Below are 22,086 nucleotides of genomic sequence, written 5' to 3'. Positions count from 1 at the left end.
CTTTTTTTTTGCATTACTAGTGGGATATCTATGCATGTGGATTTGGATTCAGTTCAAATGTTGCTGTTAACTTTGAAATTTTGATATTACATGTAGTTAGACTTGGGCTTTGTCTTGACCTCTCATCTGTGAAATGATAGTATTTGATTTTACGATCAGGCTTCAATCCTTTGTTCCTTGAGGACTCGTCCACCTGACCTGGATTCATCAATCCTGTCAACGATCTTAAAGGGTCCAGCGGCTTGCTCAGCCAGTTTCCGTGATCTCTGGTTCGTGGTGAGGTTCTTGGTCGTCAATGGTGACACGGCAAGCAAAGAAGAAATATGCGGACGAGCGTGTCTGTGTTTGTTGGTGCGCGTGCTGAGCAGCCATGTCGTAGGCTTCATGGATGTCGAAATCAATGATCCGGTAATACTTCTTGGCAGCGCAAAGCTTGTGGACAAAGAGCTCTGTTGCTGGAGAGCTTCTTGGCAGACCCAAATGAAACTACCTCGTAGCTAGTTCGGGTGGTTATATTATGGAGTTTGATAAAAAAACAACCCACGTTCTGCCGGACAAACTTACATAATCTATGTCTTGAGTCTTGACTCTTACCACCCTCTACTTTCTCACCACCCCTATCTCTCAAAGGTATTAAGAGCTTCAATTGTAAGCTCTGCGGAGGTGTAATGTTCAAAATTTGGGTGGCTAGGGAATGTGCGTAATGCGTCAGATGCATCGGTAATTGTTTTAGGGGGATCGATTGGTAGTGGAGTACCTGACTGAGTCTATTCTGGGAGATGGTAGCCGATGGACTTCGCCGCATCCTCGGGCATGAAGCAATAGTATTGTTGGTAAACGAAGGCAAATGTAAGGCAGTTCGCAATCGCGACTGCCAAGTGCTGTCTTTGTTCCATTCAAGGAAAGCAGCCTGGTCGGCAGTCGGGGGAAGGGGGTAAGGCGGAATGTCCGTAGGCACAGTCTCCGTAGGTGTAAGCGGCTCTGCAGGGGTGCTGTCCTCCCGAGCGGCGATCTCCTCAGGATGCAGAAAGCGAGGGACATGTGGCTCAGTGACAGCGCGGGACATGAGCAGGTCGTAAGGGAGGCGGATCCCTTGTGCAAGGAACCAGGCCCGAGGGATCCGCCAGGCGTTGACCGCATCGGCGGCTTTGGGATGGTAAGATTGCATCTGCCAGAAAGGCGCCATGGTAACTGAACGATCAGAGTTGACGATGGCGATAACGCCATCATGCGCAGTACTCAGGTGGTCCCTAGCGCGGATTGTCTCGCAACCGATTACGATGTCCAGGATGCGATTGTCAGGGCGGTAGCACCGGCGGACTAGTGGCAGATCAGTGTCAAATCCTTCACCAATAGCCCATGGGCCAAAAGTCCAGTCAATGGGACAGCCGTGAACCAGGTTGTTGTTCTACGAAGGCAAATGTAAGGCAATTCGCAATCGCGACTGCCAAGTGCTGTTCTGTCTTCAAGACTTGAAAGAAATGTTGGAAAGCTGTTGAGCTTGCGAGGACATCCCAACCATCTTTCACTCGGTCCATCTTCTTCTTCTCCGCCCTGTGCAATTTGCAGAAATTTCAATCAGTTCCCATGAAGTAAAAGGCTCTCATATAAATCTTGTACTGGTATACTCACAAGTAGTTTAACCATATACCTGTGCAATGCCGAAGCCATCCACGATTCAAGTTGGCATAGTCTAGCCTTCCACACCAGTCCCGTATGTCCTTGTTTGATTTTGGCTCTTATTCATTTGAAATGTGTGTCCCCAAAGCCAATAAAGTGCTCTTTGCCTTTCGAAGATAAACACAACGCGACTTTCGCAGCTGGACCTTCATGTGTCGTTTGGAGGACGAGTGAACGAGCTCAAGCCGCTCATCCAAAGTCGATACCCTGTCGATGACGATATATTCCTCATTTCAACCAGAAAAAACAAAACTGAGTTCATCTCTGCATCGTTTGGGAGTGCTTGGTTGCCGGGATTCGGGAGCTGCTATTCTTGAATCACAAAATGCCGATGCACTTATTGGGGGCAAGAGCATAAAGGTAAAATAAAGGTAAAAGAAATATAACCTAAGATAGAGACATATCTTCTATCTCATCTTCCAGGTCCGCAACAGAGGCTCGGATAATCACAACATTCGATGGACCAGGCGATGTGTCAGGGGGGCCCAGGGTGCTGCATGAACAACCGGAGTCGGTGGACCAGGTCCACTAAGGGTTATCATCGCATTCGCTGAACCAGGTGATGAACCCGGGGGCCAAGGGAGCCACAAAAGGGGACCCACTTGACCTGGTCCATAAAAAGTCCAGTATTGGCCGCCTTCAACGTCTCAAGTCTGTGCACAGACTCTTTGGTTATGAGAAACCAGAATTGTGTACTAGGGATACCTCGATCTTGGACCAGATTTTGGCAAATTGAATTGGGTATTCTGAGATTTCAGAGAGACTTCGTAAATGCATATGAAGGGCCAGGTGTGACGGTCGCGTTGTGTTTATCTTCGAAAGTCGGTATTTTTCCTGCCTGATTTGTGGACTCTTTCGGTTGGTTTTAATATTTCTTGGCTCATTTTTGGCGTATAAGTTGCATATCTTCAGGTGTCCTTTCTTGGGGCAATGAGGACTCGGAGTAATGGAGTGAGGAGGATCGAAGGACCAAGTGCACGCACATGTGTGTGGATAATGAAAGGGAAGGTAAGAAGAAGTGAGAGAGAAGAGATGAGGAAGAAAGCCAGGAAGAGAGCTTTGAATAGCGAGAGAAAGTGAAAGTGAATTTTGGAAGAAATAAAAGAAGAGACGAGATCCATATGGTCAAAAAGGGGGAAGAGGTAGCGAAGGAGAGTTGATTTTGTAAGAGGATTTGAAGGAAGAGACTTGAAGATCTGAAAAGACAGAAATATTGGAAAGGAGAGGACTCGGAGATGGCTAGGGAAGGACGTGGAAGAACCTTGCAACATTGATAGTATGGTAGGGACATACTCAAGCGCTTTTCTTGATATGAGAGTTATAAAGACTAGTAGGAAGTAGTAGTAAGCAGATGCATAGATTGCTTCTCCATTTTCTGCGGTGGAAAGGCTAGAAATGAACCGAGTGATGAGGATTGCAGGCCTCTTGTATGCACGTACTTTCAGCGTCCCCTCACTTCGTCTTTTCCCTTCTTCTTCTTTCTTCTTCTCACCCACTCCGTTCCTTTCAGTTCACATCTCCTCATCGTAACTTATCGATACCTCGGCTCCGGAGTAGCAACACTATCCCAGAGAGAGTCAACACCAACTACTAAAGTGTTGAATCTGCCTTGATACAAGTTGTCGGCCGGAACATGGGGCGCGAAGACGAATGAACAGCCTGCGAAAATGCACTTGGGCCCTTGACCCAGTGTACCAGATGAATAGGTACAGTTAACATACCCCCTATGTATGGTCACCGCAGATGGAATGGAAACTACATGATATGCACGTGTTTCAGTTCCCGCAGTACTGCTACTGGTGGTCTTGGTGCTGGACGGGCCAATAATGGGTCGACTCCAACCATTCTAGTGCTCCTATCTATCCTCGTCGAAAGTCTGAGGTATTTACAGCAGATTTGTAGCAGGGGAGGCGCAAACATTGAATGGCTGCCAACCTTAGAAGTTCGTGCAAGGGCCGCTAAATTCAATAGGTAGCATAGTATTTATATTCATGTACATACACAGTAGCAATCATGGATATGTACTGTTACGGATACCTGAGCGCCTTGAAATTATTGACCAAACATTGAAAATATTCATATACAGATAAAAGAAAATTGAAACATCATCTTGAAATGACGATCCTGGTAGCTGTTGATTAGTTACTAACCAGTGACCACACATCGAAACCTTGGTGATTCTCCGCAGATCATTGAATTTACCAACTACCCAATTCACCCCTCACAAAGCCATGTGAAACAACGCTAAATACATTTGCTATAACCTGAACGATACAGGTTTCCCGTCAACCCTTGTAAGCCCCATTGCCGATCCAGCGTCGGGGACAAGGAAGCACCAAAACAACGCCAAGTTCCACCCGCCCTCAACCAACCTAAACCCAATCGGGATCCCGGCACATGACATCATCCTCCAATCGACAAGTCGACCTCAAGCTCAAGCTCCTCATCCTCACACCCACCATCCCATCCAAACCCCAATCCCCTCAATCCCAAACCAACACCGCAAAAATGTTCCGCTTCGTAAGAACCACCAATCACCCCCCTCAACCCTCCCTCCCTACTAGTAGCTAACCCTCAAACGCAGAGCAAAACCCTCGACCCAATCACCCTCTTCCACTCCCCCAGCATCCCAAACAGCACGCGGGTCCTAACCCTCCTCAAACAAGCCTCGACCGCCGCCGCCGAAACAGCCACAGAAGACCAAGCAAGCGACTACAGCTCGCACGCAAAGCAGCAGCGCGAGGAGTTCGAGCTCGAGGTCACGACCAACGACCCCACGACCGATCAGCTCCGCAATATCCTCGACTACATTAACCCTGTCTCGGGCGTGGGCGGGCCCGGTGATAAGGCTACGTATGGAGCTGCGGAGCTGGTGAAGGGCGCGCGTGATGCGGAGGATGCGATTAAGAGGTTTAAGGAGGATAAGAGTTGTTTTGTGAGACCTGTGGTATGTTGATTGGTTCAAAAAAAAAAAAAAAAACCTGCCACAAAGTGGTCCGGGTTTTAAGTTTGGGAGGCATGGTTTGCTGACGTTTTGCCTTTTTTGTGCACAGACTGTTGATTGGACGAATGGTCGCGCTGTTATTGGTGACCAGGAGTCTGAGATCTTGAAGATGGTGCGCCAGATTCCGAGCAATTAGATTTATTGGGCTGGAAACTGTCTGCTGTATTTTATACCCGGGACGAAGCCTGGCCTGGAATTGTGTGATGGATGTTTGACTTGGGGGCGGATGTATTAACATTGTGTTGGTCGAGTTCAGGTCCATTAGCATAGATGTGTCAATTGAAATGTTACGATAGAAGAAGTGGGCTCAAGTACTAGGCAATCAATGAGCCTAACGTTGGAACGCACTAGTAGCCCTGGAGGTACTTACTACAATCTACTCCGTAGGGCTGAGCATACGAAGCTAGCAGAAAATCTAGGCCATCTGCCAATTCCACTACAATTATCTACATCAAACACAATAATCAATAAGCTGACATCTTCATCTCTTCATATATTCTACTTGAAACAAGTAGACTGCAGCACCTAATCCTACAAAGATACTAGTAGAGAACAGGCAAGGAACCAAACGAGTCGAATGATAAGGGGGAAAAAAAAGAACATGCACCATTAAACTCATACTCGTACCATACGAAGGCGTCTACCAGTGGCACCGGGAAACCAAGATCCAGCTCGAGTTTAACGCGGGCTCCAGCGTGACGAGAGAAGAGAAGAGATACAAAAAGAGGACGAGGAAGAGAAAAGTAGGTATTCTCCCGCGTTCACGGAACAAGAACAAGAATCAGGACTTGAATCAGAACATTGTTCCGAAGCTGCCGTCTGTCGCAATCGGTTTGCGGGGAGAGCTGCGGCCCGAGCTATCGACTGCAGGTTTGCGATGACTGAGGAGAAGGAACGTTAGCATGAGACGAAACACCATGAAGACAGGTTGAGAAAAAAGAAAACAATAGAAAAAAGAGACGACTTACCGGAAGGTAAACCCAACAAACAATCCCTTGCCCATCTTATCATCACGGTCGGCCATGTCCTCCAATGCACGCTGTTTATCATGAACCTCCTTGTACTTAGCCATATCGGACTCATTACTGAAATCATCAAAGTAACCAGCATCCGTCTCCGAATCCAGCTCCGGAACAAACGGCGCGCGCTGTTCACGTAGATGATTGAAATCGACCTCGGCGAAATAATCATGCGCATGGATCTCCGTAATATTCTTAAACCGCGTCTCCTTCGCCGCAACAAGTTTCGTAATGAGATCCCACGTCCGCCGCGAAAGGAAGTAATTCGGATCCTCGTACACCGGCTTCCGGAGCACCTTCTGCCAACGCTTCAGATTCTGCCACGTCTCGTCGACCGTCGCACCCGCGAAAGGCGGGTACCCGGCCAAGGCCTCGAAAAGCATACAGCCCAGACTCCAGTAGTCGACGGTGAAATCGTACTCGTCGCCCTTGAGGACCTCGGGCGCCATGTAATCGGGTGAACCGACGATGGATTTGGCGTAGTTGACTTCGCGCTCGCGCAGGGTCCGGTAGCCCTGTCTTCGCTCGGCCATTGTGCGTTGCTCCATGGGGCGGCCGAAGGGGACGGGCGTATTGCCTACTTCCTCGAGCTTGACGCGCATGGACTCGATCTTGCCGGGACTCAGCATGCCGGCTGCGAGACCGAAGTCGGTGAGTTTGACGTGGCCGGTTGAGTCGATGAGGAAATTCTCGGGCTTGAGATCGCGGTGGATGTAGCCCAGGATGTGGAGTGCGTCGACACAGCTGAACATCTCGGCAATGTAGAAGCGGGCATGGCGGTTGTGCAGGACGCCGGTGTTGTTCAGCAGGGTGCGGAAATCTCCACCGGGGACGTATTCCATCGCCAAGTAAATCTGGCTATCATCCTGGAAGGCATACAACAATCGGACTAGCCATTCGCTCTTGGCGGCGGTCAGAATGTCGCGCTCGGTGAGAATGTGTCGGATTTCGTCGAGCTTGAAAAGTAGTCTCTTGCTCATCACCTTCAAGGCGCAAACCTCGCGAGTATCCTTCTTTTGAGCCAGGTACACCTGTCCATATCCACCCTGGCCGACCTGCGTCAGGATCTGGAAGTCATGTTGGCGTAAACGTGTGCGACGCTTGCGCAAGTGCGCCCGTTCACGACCGAGATATTTGAGGAGAGCGGGCTCGTATTCTTCATCGGGTGTTACGGGGGGCTCGGGGTATGCGGCCTTGAATTGTGAGTGGCGTGTTTGGCGGTTGTGAACGTAGCTAAGGAGATCGAAATAGTGGTCGAGGAAGTCTGGGACGCGGGGTAAAAAGCCCCAAACAATTAGTATCCACGTGTATATAAAGTTTCGGGAATGGGGGAGTGTTGGTTTTTGTGTGGTTGAGACATACAGAGTTGAGTAACATTTGTGAGGCGCTTAACACGGGGTTGTTGGAGTTTCTCCATCTCCTCCGGTGTCAGGCCGCGGAGCTGTACCTGACGCTTGGAGGTGTCCGCATCGCGGGGTTGATATGTTTCATGACGCGAGATAGCGGCGGCGGTGGGCTTCGGACCCAGATCCTTGGGGATACGGGTGCTGTTTGGGGGAGTGTTTTCCTTGTTTGACTTGCGCGTTGGGCTGGTTGGGCGCTGGTGGATAACGCTCTCATTAAAATCGTCGATGTTGCCCCTGTCGGCCGTGAACATGGGATGATTGAAGTGATTATGGGTGGATTTGGATGGAGATGTGGGTGTAAGCTTCATAGCATTATCGAAAACATTGGGTAGATCCAAGGCGCCCGGGGGTGGCCTGGATTTGCTGGGACTACCGTGGGGTGTCTGTGGGGGACTGGTGAATCCATGGGCCGGGGTGGAGGGGCGATCGAATGTCTCATTGCCGGAGCGCATATGTAGCAATGGTGGAGGGTTTGGGAGACGAAGACCACGGTCATCAGCGATGTCGACAGCCATGGTTGTGGTGAAAGTGGAGGTTGATAATGGGGAAGTAGTAGGATAGAGGGGTTTTGAAGAGTGGTTCCCCCCCTTGATAAGAGAGACTAAGAATAACGCTAACCCGCGAAACCGGCAGTAACAGAACAAGCAAGGAAATAAGAAAATAATCTCTCAAGTGCTTCAGCCTTCAAGTGCCTTTGATCTCTTTTTATTCGCGACGATCTCCGAACTCCACCGATCGATCTTGATTTTTGCTTTTTCTTTTATCCTTTTTAATTTTGGTTTGGAGAAAAAAAAAACAAGATGAGTCTATCCACTCTGGTAGAGATTCAAACTCTCCTTTAGGTCTCTCTGTTGCTCTTTACCCCTTGTATAAAATGTTGCCGGGGCAACTCCCCCAACGTCATACAGGAATACGGACAGGCTGTGCAAAAGGCTAGTGCTGGTTATGGAGAATGGAGATGAAACGAGTTAATGACTCGAGCTGAAAAGCTGAAATCCGATGAACACGATCCACTGGTCCACCGGGATCGGAGGTGTGCCGTCCCTGCAAGTCATTTTGGTTTGTTTTTTTTTTCCCAGTGGTTTTTTCTTCTTTGTTTAATGATCGGCTCCAGGAGCCCCCATTTGTGGCTGTTGCTCGCGTCCTAAACATCCCACTTGGTTTCAGGGCTGGCTGAAAATGGAGCTGTCTGAAAAGTGTAATAAAAAAAGCCACTGAAAAACTAATTGCTTCCTTTCCCGACGATTTGATTCGTGAGTTTTGCTAAGTCCCTGCTGAAAACGTTAGTCTGGTCAATAGTACTGCGGCCCCATACAGATATGCTAGTGATTTCCACTTGACAGCAAATCCTCCGATGCAGGGAAGCCCGCATTGCCGAGACTATTGCACTTTGTTGCTCTGCAGATGAAGTTTAAATCTGATGTTTTCTTTTTCCTGATTTCTTGATTCTAGGAACAAAAATAAAAATAAAAATAAAAATCTAGGCATGATCGCTTCTTAAGATCCACAACTCCACACGCGGGTAAGCAAACTGCCAAATTGGGAATGGCCGGCCAGTGGGGGCGATGAATCCATGGATCTGACATCTTGAACAAGGCACCGCCGATTGCCGTCGGAGATTGGAGAAATTCTTGAAGTCACATTCACCGTTTACGCCGCACCCTCGGCACGTTGGCCGGTCTGTTCAGTTCAATCAGCACTGACCATCTCATTTACGCGGGAGAAAAAAAATCAAGAAAAAAACCAATGCACTTACATAGAATGCAAGTCCGTAGTCCTCGGTTGTGAAGGTAATTGTGGCTCCCTTGGGGAAATAAAACACATCACCCGGACTGGCGGTGACCTTTTGCCCCGTCTCATCGGATATCACAAAATGTCCTTCCAAAATAATCTTCATCTCGTCATAGGTATAGGTGTATACAAGCGGGGTTCCCCTTTCCAAGCGGTAGAATCCACAAGAGATAGGTTTTTCGGCGTTGTCCTTGTCACTATGGCCAACAATTGTTAGCAAAGTACGGCGTAGTCTGCCAATGCCAATCATGGAGCGCCAGAGAGCCCCACTTACCTTGAAATGACATCGCCCAAGAACGCATTCTCGTTCGCAATGAGTGGGGGCTTAAATGTAGATTGTGCCTTGGGGCGGTAGGTAAATGCAGGCGCCATGATGACTGATGGTGTGTGGGTATTGATTTCGATATCACCGAGGATCTGGAGCTTTGCAAGGACTGAAGGGCCAGTCAATGCTTATAACTATCCCATCGCGGATATACAGCCCTCCCTTCTAGAATGAGGGGAAGTTGTCAACAGTGCAGTAGAGGTACAATTCGATCTGGGCTAAGATGTCATCGGATTCCTTGTCCAGACTAGGCAGTCCACAGGAGAACTGAATGATAACATTCAATCAAAGTTCACGCTGGCGAGGGGGCTTCGTATCTAGTGAGGGGAAGCTCTGGAGCTCGTAATTGTAGAGCTGCGATTGCTGCTGGTTCGGCTGAGGTCCAGTGTACGTAAGATGAGCCATTGATATTGTGATTCGGTGTTCAATGTGAGGATTTTGCGATCGCAAAGAACTGTAGGTTTTGTTTTCGATTGGCAATATCGGAGAATTATACTCTATTCGATATTGTTGCGCTTCATCGAGTTCAATTATGCACATGTGTGTAGATTGCGGGTCTGGGAGAACGTGGATGTTTTTCCCCAAATCGGTTAGGCTTTCCCCGGCATAGAATTAAATGTTGGATAACATCAGCACAACGTCCTGGTGGCCCGAAAGCCTAGAAAATCCATTCTTTCTTGGTGTGATGTTCTCGGGTTGAGTATGTATTACGTGTATTCGGAGCTCGTATGCCACATATGCAGAATTATGTCGATAAATTCCCCAAAAAAATGCCTTAAAAGATATATAACATTTGAATCTATACTCCGGACGGGCGCATGAGATAATCCAGTTCACCACCAAGACGGAATCCCTGGGCAATAGCCTCAAGATCCAAATCTGACAATTCCCAGTTCAACTGCGGGGATTGTAGCTCCATGATCTGAGGTACAATGTTGGATGCACCAAAAGTCGTGATAGGTTCTTGTACAATGAACTGAGCGCCGGAACTACTCCCCACAGTAGCAGATATTTGCTCATCATCCTCTGTGATTTCAATCCTGAGATGCGTAACGAGCTTATTGAGATTAGCTCGGGCTTTACCTGCCGCTGCGTATAGACGCTGATGCTCCTTCAGAATGGTGCGACAAAGCAGCAGCGACTGAAACGAATTTGAGTTACGGCCTTTCTGGGCCACAATTCTGGCGTGGATCGTTGCACTGATATATGTTGCGTATGATAGCATGTACGGTGCACTGCTGATGGAGAAATGCTGCGAATAGTCACGAAGGATCTGGACAATTTGGTTCGCGGCTGTTGTGCAGACGTTCACGGACTCGTATGCTGCCCCTGGTGTGTCAGATTGATTGTAGCTTCCAGTGAACAAGGGCCGCTGCGAAAGGATTATGAGGACGTTGAAAAGCGCTCTATTGATTTTTAGTAAGGGGCTGGACATATGGGGCGAAGGAACACTCACAAGAGGCAGAATGCCTGAGGAAGAAGGACGGATTCCCGAGGATGGGATATGTAGTCGAGTTGTGGTGGAAGGTTTTGCCGCCAACTTGCTAGTTCTGAATTGATGTCGTCAGAGATAACCTGACTCTGGCTTTGACTCATTTCCTGTGATTCTGAATATAGTTCGCATAGGATGCGATCAATGATGATTGACAACTCGCATAGTTTCGTTAACAGGGAGACATTCAATGACGGAATGACCGACTGGTGCTTGACAGGAGTGTAGGTTATTTCCTGAAACGGATCCAGTTCGTCATATTCGTCCAGAAAATTCAGTGATGCCTTGAAGTTCATGTAGCGAAGAAGTGGGGGCCTCCCTTGGTACAGACACTGGATCTTGTCAATGGCTGATGAAAAGTTAGTCCGGAGTAAATAAAAAAGATGGACATCATGAAATGCACTCACAATATGCGCCCCATACAACCCGCTTCCGAATCTCAAGATCTTCCGGTGACATCTTGTTGGGGGAAGGGAGTACATGCAGTCCAAGATCGATGATCATATTGAATGCATTGCCCGCATATAACCAAGATAGACTTCGCTCATCGCATCTAGAGAATAGCGAATTGGACATGATGAGGAGTGCTTGGAGTGTAGTGATATTGCTTTTGTCAAAGCTATCCCGTAAAAGCTCCGTGAATCGCAGACGAAAAGACCACCCAGCTGTAGTACTGTCATCCGGGTCTGACCGAAGCTCGGGTCGAGGACAATGCTTGGAGACAGTGAATAGAATGGCATTGAGTAGCAATTTTGAAAAATAGGGCCCGTTACAAGCCATGTCCCGCATAAACACCGGTCGGTAAATGATCTGTGCTGTATAGAGTTGGCGGCACCAGTAGATTGACAAGAGATGCATTCCGATTTCTGGGTCCACGCCATCAAAATCAAGTTTTCCAGCGGACAAGTTCAACAATTCCAATTGTCCTGAATTGAATATCAGTGGGGTGCAGTTGATTCTTAATGAATTTTGTAACTTACGCTGCCTCGCTGTTTCAGCAAACAGGTGGCTTCGAGTCCAGCCTTCGTGAACTGGCAATTTATTCCACTCCGCAGTATCTTCAGAGTTTCCAGAATTCGCAGTATCATCGTAAACAGCGCTGGTCGGTCCATGATATAACGAAGCGGCGCTTTTCAGACGGTCGCTATCGGAGGCTTCCGGATGAGAAGAGCCATTGCTTAATCCAGTTGGACGATCAACAGAGGGAGAGTCTTCCTGAGATAGTGAAACATCAACTTGGCTCCGAGATGGGCTCATGGCAAAAGAAGCATCAGTTGACACCATGGATGGTTCATCATCGAGGGTGACATCCCCATCCTGGACTTGACCTCCTTGTTGACGAAGTAATGCATTTTCGCGCTCCAATTGTGCGATACGCCGATTTGTTGGCCTGGAATTATCAGCCAGTGAATCTCAATTCTAGCACTTGAGCCATGTCAAGATGCATTCTTGCCAGGCTTACCTCGGCTTGTGTCTAATTGGCCCCTGTTGGCAATCAATGCCTTTTGCGGCGCAATGACCACATGTAGGTTTTTGGGCATCACATTTGAGCTATGGAAGAAAGGTTAGACTCCCGTTCGTTTCAATCGGAGAGGCCATGAGGACTCGGAAATGTACCTTTTTGTCGCGACAAAAATTGCATGCTGCTGCCACACGGCCTTTTCGGAGGGGCATGGTGATGACGCCGGACGGTCGTGACTTGTGTGCACAGGTCGTGAGCGCCGGCTACGAAGAATCAAGACCGGGACAGCCCCATGGTTTGCAAGCCGTTTTCATGAATGCCCAATTATATTCTTGATGATTCAAGGTTGAAGGATGTTGTACCCGGGGCGGAGAAGCTTAATTGTATCCACCGCCGGTGCCGGCAAAATTTCCTTTCCCAGCATGCGGAGATAATGCGGGAAGCGATATCTCTTTAGCCATCGACTTGTACTACGACACCAACTTCAATGTTTGAAATCTTGTACATAATCTCCGAGATAGTCCCCAGTGATTATCTTGATCACATACATTCAATGTTTAGCTGGCTAACTTATCTGAACCACATGGTTGAATTGGAGAGAAGTGTCCATTTTTGTATTTAGAGCGGATGATTTTGAAAGTGTGAGAATGCATCGTGTATAATTTTAAGGGTGTGAAAACTGGTTGTGTAATGAGTGTCATTTGAAGGCAAGCACTTAAGCACTGTGCTTGGAAGCTCACGATTTCCCCAAATCCCAATCTGATAAGAGTTTGTTAGGCAGCGCGCATGACTTTTTTTTAAAATCCACCATAGTTAAGCCAACCCAATTTTATATACAGTTTTAGTTGAAACTCATTTCACACTTATCTCATAGGCGATTTTAATATGCGGACTGGAATTTATATGTTTTTTTATTTCAACGTCATTTTGATATACATTCTGTGATGAAGCCGAGGTTGAGGCCTGAGGCCCTGGGGGAGTGGGCGATCAATGTTATGCTTATACGCTCGCCACCCTTTTGTTCACCTCTTCTCCCTTCAGCCTGACTCCTGAGAAATATTATGCCGCTGAGTGGACTCCTTCCCCGTGGATCGACTCGTCTCGCAACAATTCAATGTTCCATTGCCGGCAAAAATAACATAATATTATATATAATAGAGGAACTAGTAATTTCTAAAAGAAGAAAAGGCGGGAATTCAACAATTGAAATTCATTTTTGTTCAATTGATTGTCGATACATAAATCACATCTCATAATATACTTGCCAAGGATGCTTCTGTCGGAAGCCCAACAATTCCCTAATCTTCAAGTTAGATATAGGAGCCTCCCTCAACCCCATATCCCTCGTAAACGGCGTATTCGGCGCAACGCGCTTCAAAAACTCCATCGACGAAGCCTCATAATTCGTAATTTCATCATTAACAGCATTAAAAACCTGAAACCCAAGCCCAGCCTTCTCAACCGCCAAATCACAAATCTGCCCCAAATCCCTCGTATCAGTATACGACCACCCATGCACCGCCCACTCCTCCGGCTTCCGCACATAAGAATCAAACATCTCCTCCTTATACTCCTCAGGCGCAACGATCCTCCCAATCCGCAAAACATAAATATCAGACCCATACCTCCGCGCAAACCCGCGCGCGATGCGCTCCCCGCACATCTTAGAAATCGCATACGTATCCATCGGGTTTGCGTCGACCTCCTCGTCAACAGGGAAAGACGGGTACTCGAGATCGCCCTCGCCGTAGGCGATTCCGTACACGGAGACCGAGCTTGCCAGGATGATCTTCTTGAAGTTTAGGCGGGAGGCCGCTTCGATCACGTTGTATTGGGCTGTGGCGTTGCAGCGGAAGGTCTCGGTGTCGGGTACCAGCATGTTGCGGGCGTAGGATGCTAGGTGGATTACTGCGTCGGGGACTAGGCCCAGTGGTTCACGGAAGGGCTCTGTTAGGTGGAAGTGGGAGCCGAAGGCGCTGTATGTTTGGCCTGCGTCCGTTAGGTCGACGCGCATTGTGTGGACGCGATCGGCCAAGTGTGCTGGGAGGGGGACTAGGTCTAGATTGAGGATGTCGTGGCCTTGGTCAAGGAGGTATGTGATTATGTGTTGGCCGGCTTTGCCTGAGCCGCCGGTGACGATGATGCGTTTCCCCATGTTCAAGGATCGGTGTTTTGGGTAAAGATCTTGTTGAGGAATAATGAGGGATAGACAGTTCTAAGTCTCACGAAAAATATCTTTGTGTGTGTTCCAACAAGCCCTGAAGTGGGTTCTAATAATGGTTGAACCTCCTAAGATCGGCCTTTTTATATGATGACGTCTCGTGTCGGGAAGGATAAGCCGCGGGGGTGGGTCGTGAATCTACCGGAAGATGAGTTTCCGGGTTGACCGGATCCGGTAGATATTGGGCTAGAGGCCAGAGTGATAGATGAGATGGTGCAAATGGTACATGCGAGATACCGAAACCTGGGCACTATACCAATATAGTTAAAACACAGAGATATTCTAAAACAACACGGACTTTCTCCGTGGGAAATAGACGTGGATTGGCTTGAATAGTGAACCAGGAGTCTAAGCCGCGGAGGTTCCCCGATGTACCGAGAATTAGTATGGGCTGCGCGCAGTCATAAACCGCGCATACCTTCATACCTTCAACCCCCTCGCCTTTCTTTACTTGTGTGATATGAACCAATAATAGCAGTCAGATTTGAGGACCTGTAGAAGGATATTGCCATCATATACACGAATTCCATTGCATTGCTAACATGTTAGTCAGCGTGGGGGTCAAGAAAGAACAACCGGAAGATGACATTCCGAAACCACTGGAACCACAACTCAACCCCGAGATAAGGCGATAATTGGCCCACCAACTTCGAAATCCCACGAGAAACGTTGGTTACCAATGGACCCCATATTGCGGGGTCCCCCAATGGGAAGCTCAACATCCGAATCAAAAATATCGATGATGCCAGTTAAAAAGAACCCGAAAGACCCTGAACAGGAGCCCATTCACCCATGGTAAAAAAAGAAGAAGAAAAAAAAAATTCCCCAAAAACCAAACCTCCACCCCGCCAACCCCGCATTCTCCAAAACTAAAAACACGAGCTTCAAAAACCGCGACAAAAAAAGACATGTCGTGTGCTTCTAAAAAATCATGCGACGGGTGCTCATGCAGCGACAAACCCGCCGCCCCACCAATCGCAATAGAAGACTGCGTCGAAGAGCTCAAGGCCCTGCGCAGACGCAACCAAGAACTAGAAACCCGCCTCAGTCTCGCCGCAGAAAGCGGCAATGGCTCCAAGGCGATTATCCGGCAACCGGGCCGAACGCTGCGCTCGTCGCATTGGTTCGATTGTCGCAGTGATCCTGGTATGACGGCTATCTACATGGAGAGGTATTTCAATTATGGTATTACGCGCGAGGAGCTCATGTCGGGGAAGCCGATGATTGGAATTGCGCAGACGGGCTCCGATATTGCGCCGTGTAATCGGCATCATATTGAGTTGTCGAAGAGGGTGCGTGAGGGTATTCGCACTGCTGGTGGTATTGCTTTTGAGTTTCCGACACATCCTATTCAGGAGACTTCGAGGAGGCCGACGGCTACTTTGGATCGCAACTTGGCGTATTTGAGTATGGTGGAGGTTTTGACGGGGTATTTTCTCGATGGTGTGGTTTTATTGACTGGGTGTGATAAGACTACCCCGGCTTGTTTGATGGCTGCAGCGACTGTGGTAGGTATTTTCCTTTTCTATTTTTCTTTCTTCATTTTTCCTCCCTATTATTTGGGCATTCGATATAATGAGACAGTACTAACATCGATCCAGAATATTCCTGCCATCTGTCTTAATGTTGGGCCCATGTTGAATGGTTATGACGAAGGTGCTTTGGCCGGTGCAGGCACTGTCCTCTGGAAGGGCCGAGAGATGTACGCTACGGGCGAAATTGATGACGGTGAATTCATGGACTACATTTCCAGAGGGTATGTGTGACCTTGAAGAGTGGTGGTCTCCTCCATACAGAAGAGATAATAGGCTAGGAAAAAGCTAACGAGTAGCAACAGAACACCTTCGGTTGGTCACTGTAACACAATGGGCACAGCTTCAACTATGAATGCCCTTGCAGAAGCCCTCGGCATGGCACTACCAGGTTCAGCCGCTATCCCAGCAGCTTATCGCCACAGAAGCCAATGTGCCTACGAAACCGGCAAACAGATCGTGGAAATGGTCGAAGCCGATCGCAAGCCAAGCGACCTCATGACCCGCGAAGCATTCGAGAACGCGATCGTAGCCAACGCTGCATTTGGCGGCAGCACCAACGCCCCCATCCACCTCCTCGCCATCGCCCAACATATGGGCGTCGAGTTATCAATGGACGATTGGGACACGCTCGGCTCTCACATCCCACTCTTGCTAAACATGATGCCCTCAGGCGAGTTTCTCGGCGAAGAGTACTTCCGCGCAGGAGGTCTACCGGCAATCATGGCCGAGCTTTTAGATGTCGGTAAGATTCACGGCGATGTGTTGACCTGTAATGGAAAAACAATGGCCCAGAACGTCCGCGGGAAACACTCCTGGGATCGGCGGGTGATTCGTCCATATGATGATCCGCTCATGAAGGATGCGGGCTTCATTCATTTGAAAGGCACACTGTTTGATTCGGCCATCATGAAGACGTGCGTTATTTCGCCCGCTTTCAGAGAGCGATACCTCTCCAACCCGGAGGATCCCATGGCGTTTGAGGGCTCGGTCATGGTTTTCGATGGCCCGGAGGACTACAATAATCGGCTTGAGAATCAGCCTGAGATCGACGATAAGACTATTCTGGTCATGCGCGGTGTCGGCCCACTAGGATACCCCGGTGCGGCGGAAGTCGTGAACATGCATCCGCCAGGCAGACTCTTGAAGCAAGGCGTGGATGCGCTCTTCTGTATTGGCGATGGACGCCAGTCGGGAACATCGGCGAGTCCGTCTATTTTGAACGCCAGTCCTGAGGCTGCCGCAGGCGGCAATCTGGCTATTCTTCGTGATGGAGATAAGCTGCGGATTGACCTGCCAAAGCGCCGGGTTGACATTCTTATCAGTGATGAAGAGTTGCAGCAAAGGAGAAAGGAAATGCTGGCGACCGAGTACCCTCTTGTCCCGAGTGGTACGCCTTGGCAGGAGATCTTCCGTCAAGAGACAGATCAGCTGTCGAATGGCATGGTGCTACGGGGGGCTGTGAAATATCAGCGTCTGGCGCAGCGAAACCCAGCCCCGAGGCACAATCATTAAGAGCGTTGTTTGATACGATTTTCACCATGAACTTGAATATTTTGAGATTATTTGTATATTCCGAGATTCCCTAGTCATATATCAATGAACAGTCAATATTTGAAAGATCAAGGGCACAAGTTTATCCACAATGGTATCTTTGGAAATCAGAAGCATCCATGAATGATTGATTTAGTTAATCCGAGCAGCGACATTTCTTGCATGGATGAGATTAAATTCCCGTTAGTAAGCGGAATGTCGAGTTGATCCGACATCCGTCTTCTAACGCTTTGACCCTCACGTTTCGCATCTTTGAAAACGCCAAAAGAGCACAGAACCAACCAGGACAGCGGGTGACAATCTAGATCAGGAGGTAGAACGGCGTCTCGGTATTCCGTTGGCACGATTTGAGGCCGAAAACCCCAGATATGGTATGGTGGGCCCGGTGCACGACCCTTAAAACTTCGAACGCGACGGGATATGATTGGCCCTGTCATCACTTTTCCCTAGTTTGCCCTAGAGGCCGGAGAGAGTTACATGGTTCACGATCCTTCTGTTGACTGGTATCTTATAAATGCACTTTACAAGGTAGAACCAGATAGATTGTCCATAGCACGGTTTGTCAGCGGTCTCGAAACTCAAGTATAAGAAGCTCTGAAGCACCCCCGCCCCTTGACAAGTTACAACAAATCCATCCCAAAAACCCAATCTCCATTCCATCATCCCCTCTCCTCAAAATGACCGAGGCAACTCCCCAGTCTAACGAACCAACCAAGAACATCGTCATCTTGGGTGGTTCATACGGCGGCATCTCAACAGCCCACTACCTCCTCAAACACACAGTCCCCAAACTGCCAAACCCACAAACCTACCAAATAATCCTGATCAGCGCCTCACCCGAGGTCCTATGCCGTCCCGCAACCCCACGTGCAATGATGTCAGATGATCTGCTCCCCCAAGACAAACTCTTCGTCTCAATCCCAACGCTCTTCAAGAACTACCCAGCGGCGAACTTCCGCTTCGAACACGCACATGCAAAGCGCGTAGACCACGTGAACCGCACAGTCTCAATCCAATCCAAGAAAGCCGAGCAAAGCCACGAGCAAACACTCCCTTTCCACGCCCTAATCATCGCAACAGGTTCCTCAACCCCCTCGCCCCTGCTGGGCCTGAACCACGACGCGAACGATCTACGCGCCCACTGGGCCGTTTTCCGGCATGCCTTGAAAAAAGCAAAAACCATCGTCATCGGCGGCGGCGGACCCGCCGGCGTCGAGGTCGCCGGCGAACTGGGCGAGCACCTCAACGGCCAGGCCGGGTGGTTCGCATGCAAGCTCGAGAACCCCAAGGTGTCCATCACAGTCGTGACATCCGGGTCTCAGATCCTGCCCGTGCTGCGGGCTAGCATTGCCGAGAAGGCGGAGTCTTATCTGGCGCGCGTGGGCGTGACCGTTATCAAGGAGACGAAAGTCACGAGCGTGGCGCCGGCGGGAGCGGGCACCGAGGCGCTACTCACGACCAGCGCGCCTGCGACGGTCGCGCTGTCCGATGGCACGGAGCTGCAGGCTGATATCTATATTCCAGCTGTGGGGGTTTTGCCTAATACGTCCTTTTTGGATGGGTCGCTGCTCGCCGCTGATGGGCGCGTCGAGACTAATGCTTCTACGCTACGGGTTGATGGGGCTGGGGAGCGGGTCTACGCTGTTGGTGATGTTGGGTCTTATGCGCGGCCGGCTATTCATGGGATTATGGATGCTGTGCCGGTTTTGTGTGCGAATGTCAGGCGCGATTTACTTATTGCGGAGGGGGCTGATCAGGCTTCCTTGGGAGTGGAGCGTTTGTTCACGGAGGATACACGGGAGACGCAGTTGATTCCTATTGGGAGGAGTAAGGGGGTTGGGGCGGCGATGGGGTACTGGGTGCCTAGTTTCTTGGTTTGGCTGATTAAGGGTCGGGATTACTGGCTCTGGACGACGGGGGATCTTTGGAGTGGGAAGCAGTGGAATAAAGAGTCCTGAGTTTGCTGGTGCTTGGTTTTTGCTGCTTCGGGCATTTCACTCTTTGCGTTGGGGAGGGGTATTCATTTTCCCAATGCTGTCCGGGGCGAGCTGGTGATGGATGAATGAGTAGTTTTGATAACCATTGGCGCATGGGATGCTGGCGCTTTAATATACCTAGACCTGGCAGTATGGTAGTCAGATAGTAATATCACAGGAGTTCAGAAGAAGAAATCGGGTTCGATCGAAAAACTATCATCGTGATTTTCACATAGACGAAAACATCCTTGAACGCCGCGCTGGAATGCTCAACCGTAGTTGAGCTACAAAGCACAATTTGAAGTAGCACTTGAAATGAAGAATACAGAAAACCTATTGTCAGTCAAAATTAGTACGGCGAAGAAAGTTCACAAGGAGCTTGACTTTTCTGGGCTCAAGTAGCCTGGTTTGAGAAAGCGGCAGGGTGAGGTACCAAACGCCGCTCAGCCCGATATAATTTCCCGTGACACCACCTGAATTATCCAAGAAAGACTATAATGAGGGGTGGTTAGTGCTAGAATGTTACTGAGTAGGTGACTGTGGATGAATCTTACCTTCCCAGCCCCATTCTCCCATAACATTAACCCAATGTAGTCTGCTTCGGACTGTTCTCTCAAATTCAATACTCTCCAGTGATGAAAGCGCAGAGCCACGCCTTGACGGGGCAGATTTGGAATTATTCAACCCTGGTAATCCTTGCATCGATACATCTTGTTGAGCACCAGAGTTTGCACGATTATGGAAGGCCCTGCCATTTGTTTTGCCGTTGAGCGACCCAAAACCAGCATTAGGATTTGCTTTGCTCTCGCAGGAAAACGATCCAGCTCTTGAGCTAGAACTATTTTCTTGGTCCCTTTGCCGTTGTGCATTTAGTTTGTCGCGGCGACCCCACACTTCCCGTACAACATCAAGACACCGATCAATCCCGCCCAGCATCAAGCGAGACTGGATAGTAAACCAGCGATCCATGACCCACCTCCGATCGTCCTCATCATCTACTTCGGCGCCAGCAGCAAGAAGTGGAAACATTTGAATGATGGTTGTCCGTGATGAAGGAGGTACAGTGGCCAGCAGTATCAGTACCCGCTTAGCTAGTTCTTCAGCCGGTTCCGATGGCATTTCCGGCACAGCCTGATGGAGATACAGCAACGTTGCCCAGCGGTATGCATGTGCGACTTGAATACTGTGTTGTACTTCGGAGGTAGGATCCTCCGGCGGTTCAAACCAATGCGGTGGCTCCCATTGCTCGACCAGCGACTTGAGCTCCATCCCTTGTGCTACAATGGAAACTGAATTCGAGGCACATTTTCGTACTCGCTGAACTAGTCTTGCGACACGGCCGATCAGAGGGAAAAGCGTAGCTGCGCAGCCCATCAATGGGTCAATTTCATGCACCGCGTCGCCAGGTGGATGGAAGATATCCGGTGTCAGATCATCGTCTGGGCCTGAATCATCCAACGATGTGAGCCGCGCAATGACGTCCATATATGTCCAGGTATTATACAAAAATCGGATGCGATTCAGCCGATCGGAGTTCGGACCACTTTGGACACCGGTTGTGAGTACCTGCTGCATAAGCACCTTTGCTCCTCGCAAGTGCTGGACGCATGTGCGAGTATTTTGGTCCCAGGTATCGGCAAATGCGAGCGCAAGACTAGTGGCCAAGGCCGTATCAGTGCGCATATTTTGGATTTGTTGTCGCAGACATGTCATGCTTTGTCGCATGTGTTTGACGCCTTGGACGCGGAGGGATGGGTCTTCCTTAGCAGAGTGGAATGCAGAAAGTGCGAACAGGGCATGGTATAGAGCGGGTGTTTCCTTTGCAAGAGGCCAGATTAGTGTTCTCCATGGATTCTCCGTCTTGCCGTCTTTGACGGATAAGATACCGCATGTCAGTCTGTCGAAGCGCAGAGCTAACATTTCTTGACTCTCTTGCGGCAGTGGTGGCTGGTCGGGAACACGGGAGAAATCAAAAATCGCATTGTCCTGCTCAGGGAAGGAAAGAGGCCACGGGCTTGCGCTATTATTGGATTGTCTGATTATTTCTTCGATCTCCCCATTATCCTCCTCGAGTAACTGGGAGAGACTGAAGTCTAGTTCAAATGGCTGTTGGCATGCTGGGCCAAATGGCGTTGCACCTGAATCTGGCTCGAGATTTGTGTCTAGAATCAGATCCTCGTCGAAAGTAATAGCTCCATGGAATGGTTCAAGAAATGAAAGGAAATTGCATGACTCTGTATCCATGGAGTGGGACACGGCGATGTCTGGAACTGTATCCTCGCCCGCGGAAGAATGCTCTGGAATGACCACGAACTCGTCAAGAGAATGGGCATCGCCCGATGCATAGCTCTGACTGCTCCCGGGTGAACCGAGCAAAGACGATTCTCGAGGTGATGTATTTTGAATGTTAGACTGCGCCCGCCTAGGTGAGGCTGCTAGCTCAGTGGTCGGAGGAGTCGGGAAATCCTCTTGATTCATGCGTAAGGGCGGTAGATGAGAATGGTTGTCGGCTAAATACAACATATCAGATATCTGGACATGACATGGACAATTTCCACAATACCTTTCTTTGTTGGTTTAACGGGCGTCACACGAGCGGGAGCCAAATTGGTTTCCTCAAAAGG

The 22,086-nt window shown here is 49.2% G+C and overlaps 9 protein-coding genes across 9 annotated transcripts; 3 read left to right on the top strand and 6 right to left on the bottom strand.

Moving 5' to 3' along the window:
• Positions 1-246: 246 nt before the first annotated feature.
• Positions 247-1,186, bottom strand: N7466_010132 (uncharacterized protein; the record flags this gene model as incomplete). The annotated part of the gene is made up of 2 exons (XM_057169521.1): positions 247-449; positions 595-1,186. The coding sequence occupies 2 exons, from the start codon at positions 1,184-1,186 to the stop codon at positions 247-249; spliced, it is 795 nt and encodes a 264-aa protein (XP_057016912.1).
• A 3,002-nt stretch (positions 1,187-4,188) lies between these two features.
• Positions 4,189-4,820, top strand: N7466_010131 (uncharacterized protein; the record flags this gene model as incomplete). Its single annotated transcript, XM_057169520.1, has 3 exons — positions 4,189-4,200; positions 4,265-4,627; positions 4,734-4,820. The coding sequence occupies 3 exons, from the start codon at positions 4,189-4,191 to the stop codon at positions 4,818-4,820; spliced, it is 462 nt and encodes a 153-aa protein (XP_057016911.1).
• Positions 4,821-5,477: 657 nt separating this feature from the next.
• On the bottom strand, positions 5,478-7,624 carry N7466_010130 (putative serine/threonine protein kinase; the record flags this gene model as incomplete). The annotated part of the gene is made up of 3 exons (XM_057169519.1): positions 5,478-5,565; positions 5,653-6,967; positions 7,066-7,624. The coding sequence occupies 3 exons, from the start codon at positions 7,622-7,624 to the stop codon at positions 5,478-5,480; spliced, it is 1,962 nt and encodes a 653-aa protein (XP_057016910.1).
• Positions 7,625-8,759: 1,135 nt separating this feature from the next.
• On the bottom strand, positions 8,760-9,272 carry N7466_010129 (cupin domain-containing protein; the record flags this gene model as incomplete). The annotated part of the gene is made up of 3 exons (XM_057169518.1): positions 8,760-8,789; positions 8,866-9,097; positions 9,175-9,272. The coding sequence occupies 3 exons, from the start codon at positions 9,270-9,272 to the stop codon at positions 8,760-8,762; spliced, it is 360 nt and encodes a 119-aa protein (XP_057016909.1).
• A 752-nt stretch (positions 9,273-10,024) lies between these two features.
• Positions 10,025-12,603, bottom strand: N7466_010128 (fungal specific transcription factor domain-containing protein; the record flags this gene model as incomplete). Its single annotated transcript, XM_057169517.1, has 5 exons — positions 10,025-10,631; positions 10,682-11,066; positions 11,125-11,643; positions 11,698-12,107; positions 12,542-12,603. 5 exons carry the CDS (start codon positions 12,601-12,603, stop codon positions 10,025-10,027), a joined length of 1,983 nt encoding a protein of 660 aa, XP_057016908.1.
• An 819-nt stretch (positions 12,604-13,422) lies between these two features.
• N7466_010127 (NAD-dependent epimerase/dehydratase family protein) lies at positions 13,423-14,334 on the bottom strand (the record flags this gene model as incomplete). Its single annotated transcript, XM_057169516.1, has 1 exon — positions 13,423-14,334. One exon carries the CDS (start codon positions 14,332-14,334, stop codon positions 13,423-13,425), a length of 912 nt encoding a protein of 303 aa, XP_057016907.1.
• Positions 14,335-15,139: 805 nt separating this feature from the next.
• On the top strand, positions 15,140-17,447 carry N7466_010126 (IlvD/Edd family dehydratase; the record flags this gene model as incomplete). The annotated part of the gene is made up of 4 exons (XM_057169515.1): positions 15,140-15,195; positions 15,353-15,908; positions 16,002-16,156; positions 16,238-17,447. 4 exons carry the CDS (start codon positions 15,140-15,142, stop codon positions 17,445-17,447), a joined length of 1,977 nt encoding a protein of 658 aa, XP_057016906.1.
• Positions 17,448-18,163: 716 nt separating this feature from the next.
• On the top strand, positions 18,164-19,444 carry N7466_010125 (NAD(P)/FAD-dependent oxidoreductase; the record flags this gene model as incomplete). Its single annotated transcript, XM_057169514.1, has 1 exon — positions 18,164-19,444. The coding sequence occupies one exon, from the start codon at positions 18,164-18,166 to the stop codon at positions 19,442-19,444; it is 1,281 nt and encodes a 426-aa protein (XP_057016905.1).
• A 540-nt stretch (positions 19,445-19,984) lies between these two features.
• Positions 19,985-21,940, bottom strand: N7466_010124 (fungal specific transcription factor domain-containing protein; the record flags this gene model as incomplete). The annotated part of the gene is made up of 1 exon (XM_057169513.1): positions 19,985-21,940. The coding sequence occupies one exon, from the start codon at positions 21,938-21,940 to the stop codon at positions 19,985-19,987; it is 1,956 nt and encodes a 651-aa protein (XP_057016904.1).
• Positions 21,941-22,086: the final 146 nt, after the last annotated feature.

The sequence above is a fragment of the Penicillium verhagenii genome (assembly GCF_028828195.1).
Source record: "Penicillium verhagenii strain IBT 33310 chromosome Unknown utg000010l_segment0_segment0, whole genome shotgun sequence".
Lineage (NCBI taxonomy): Eukaryota > Fungi > Ascomycota > Eurotiomycetes > Eurotiales > Aspergillaceae > Penicillium > Penicillium verhagenii.
This window is presented reverse-complemented; position numbering and strand designations above follow the sequence as displayed.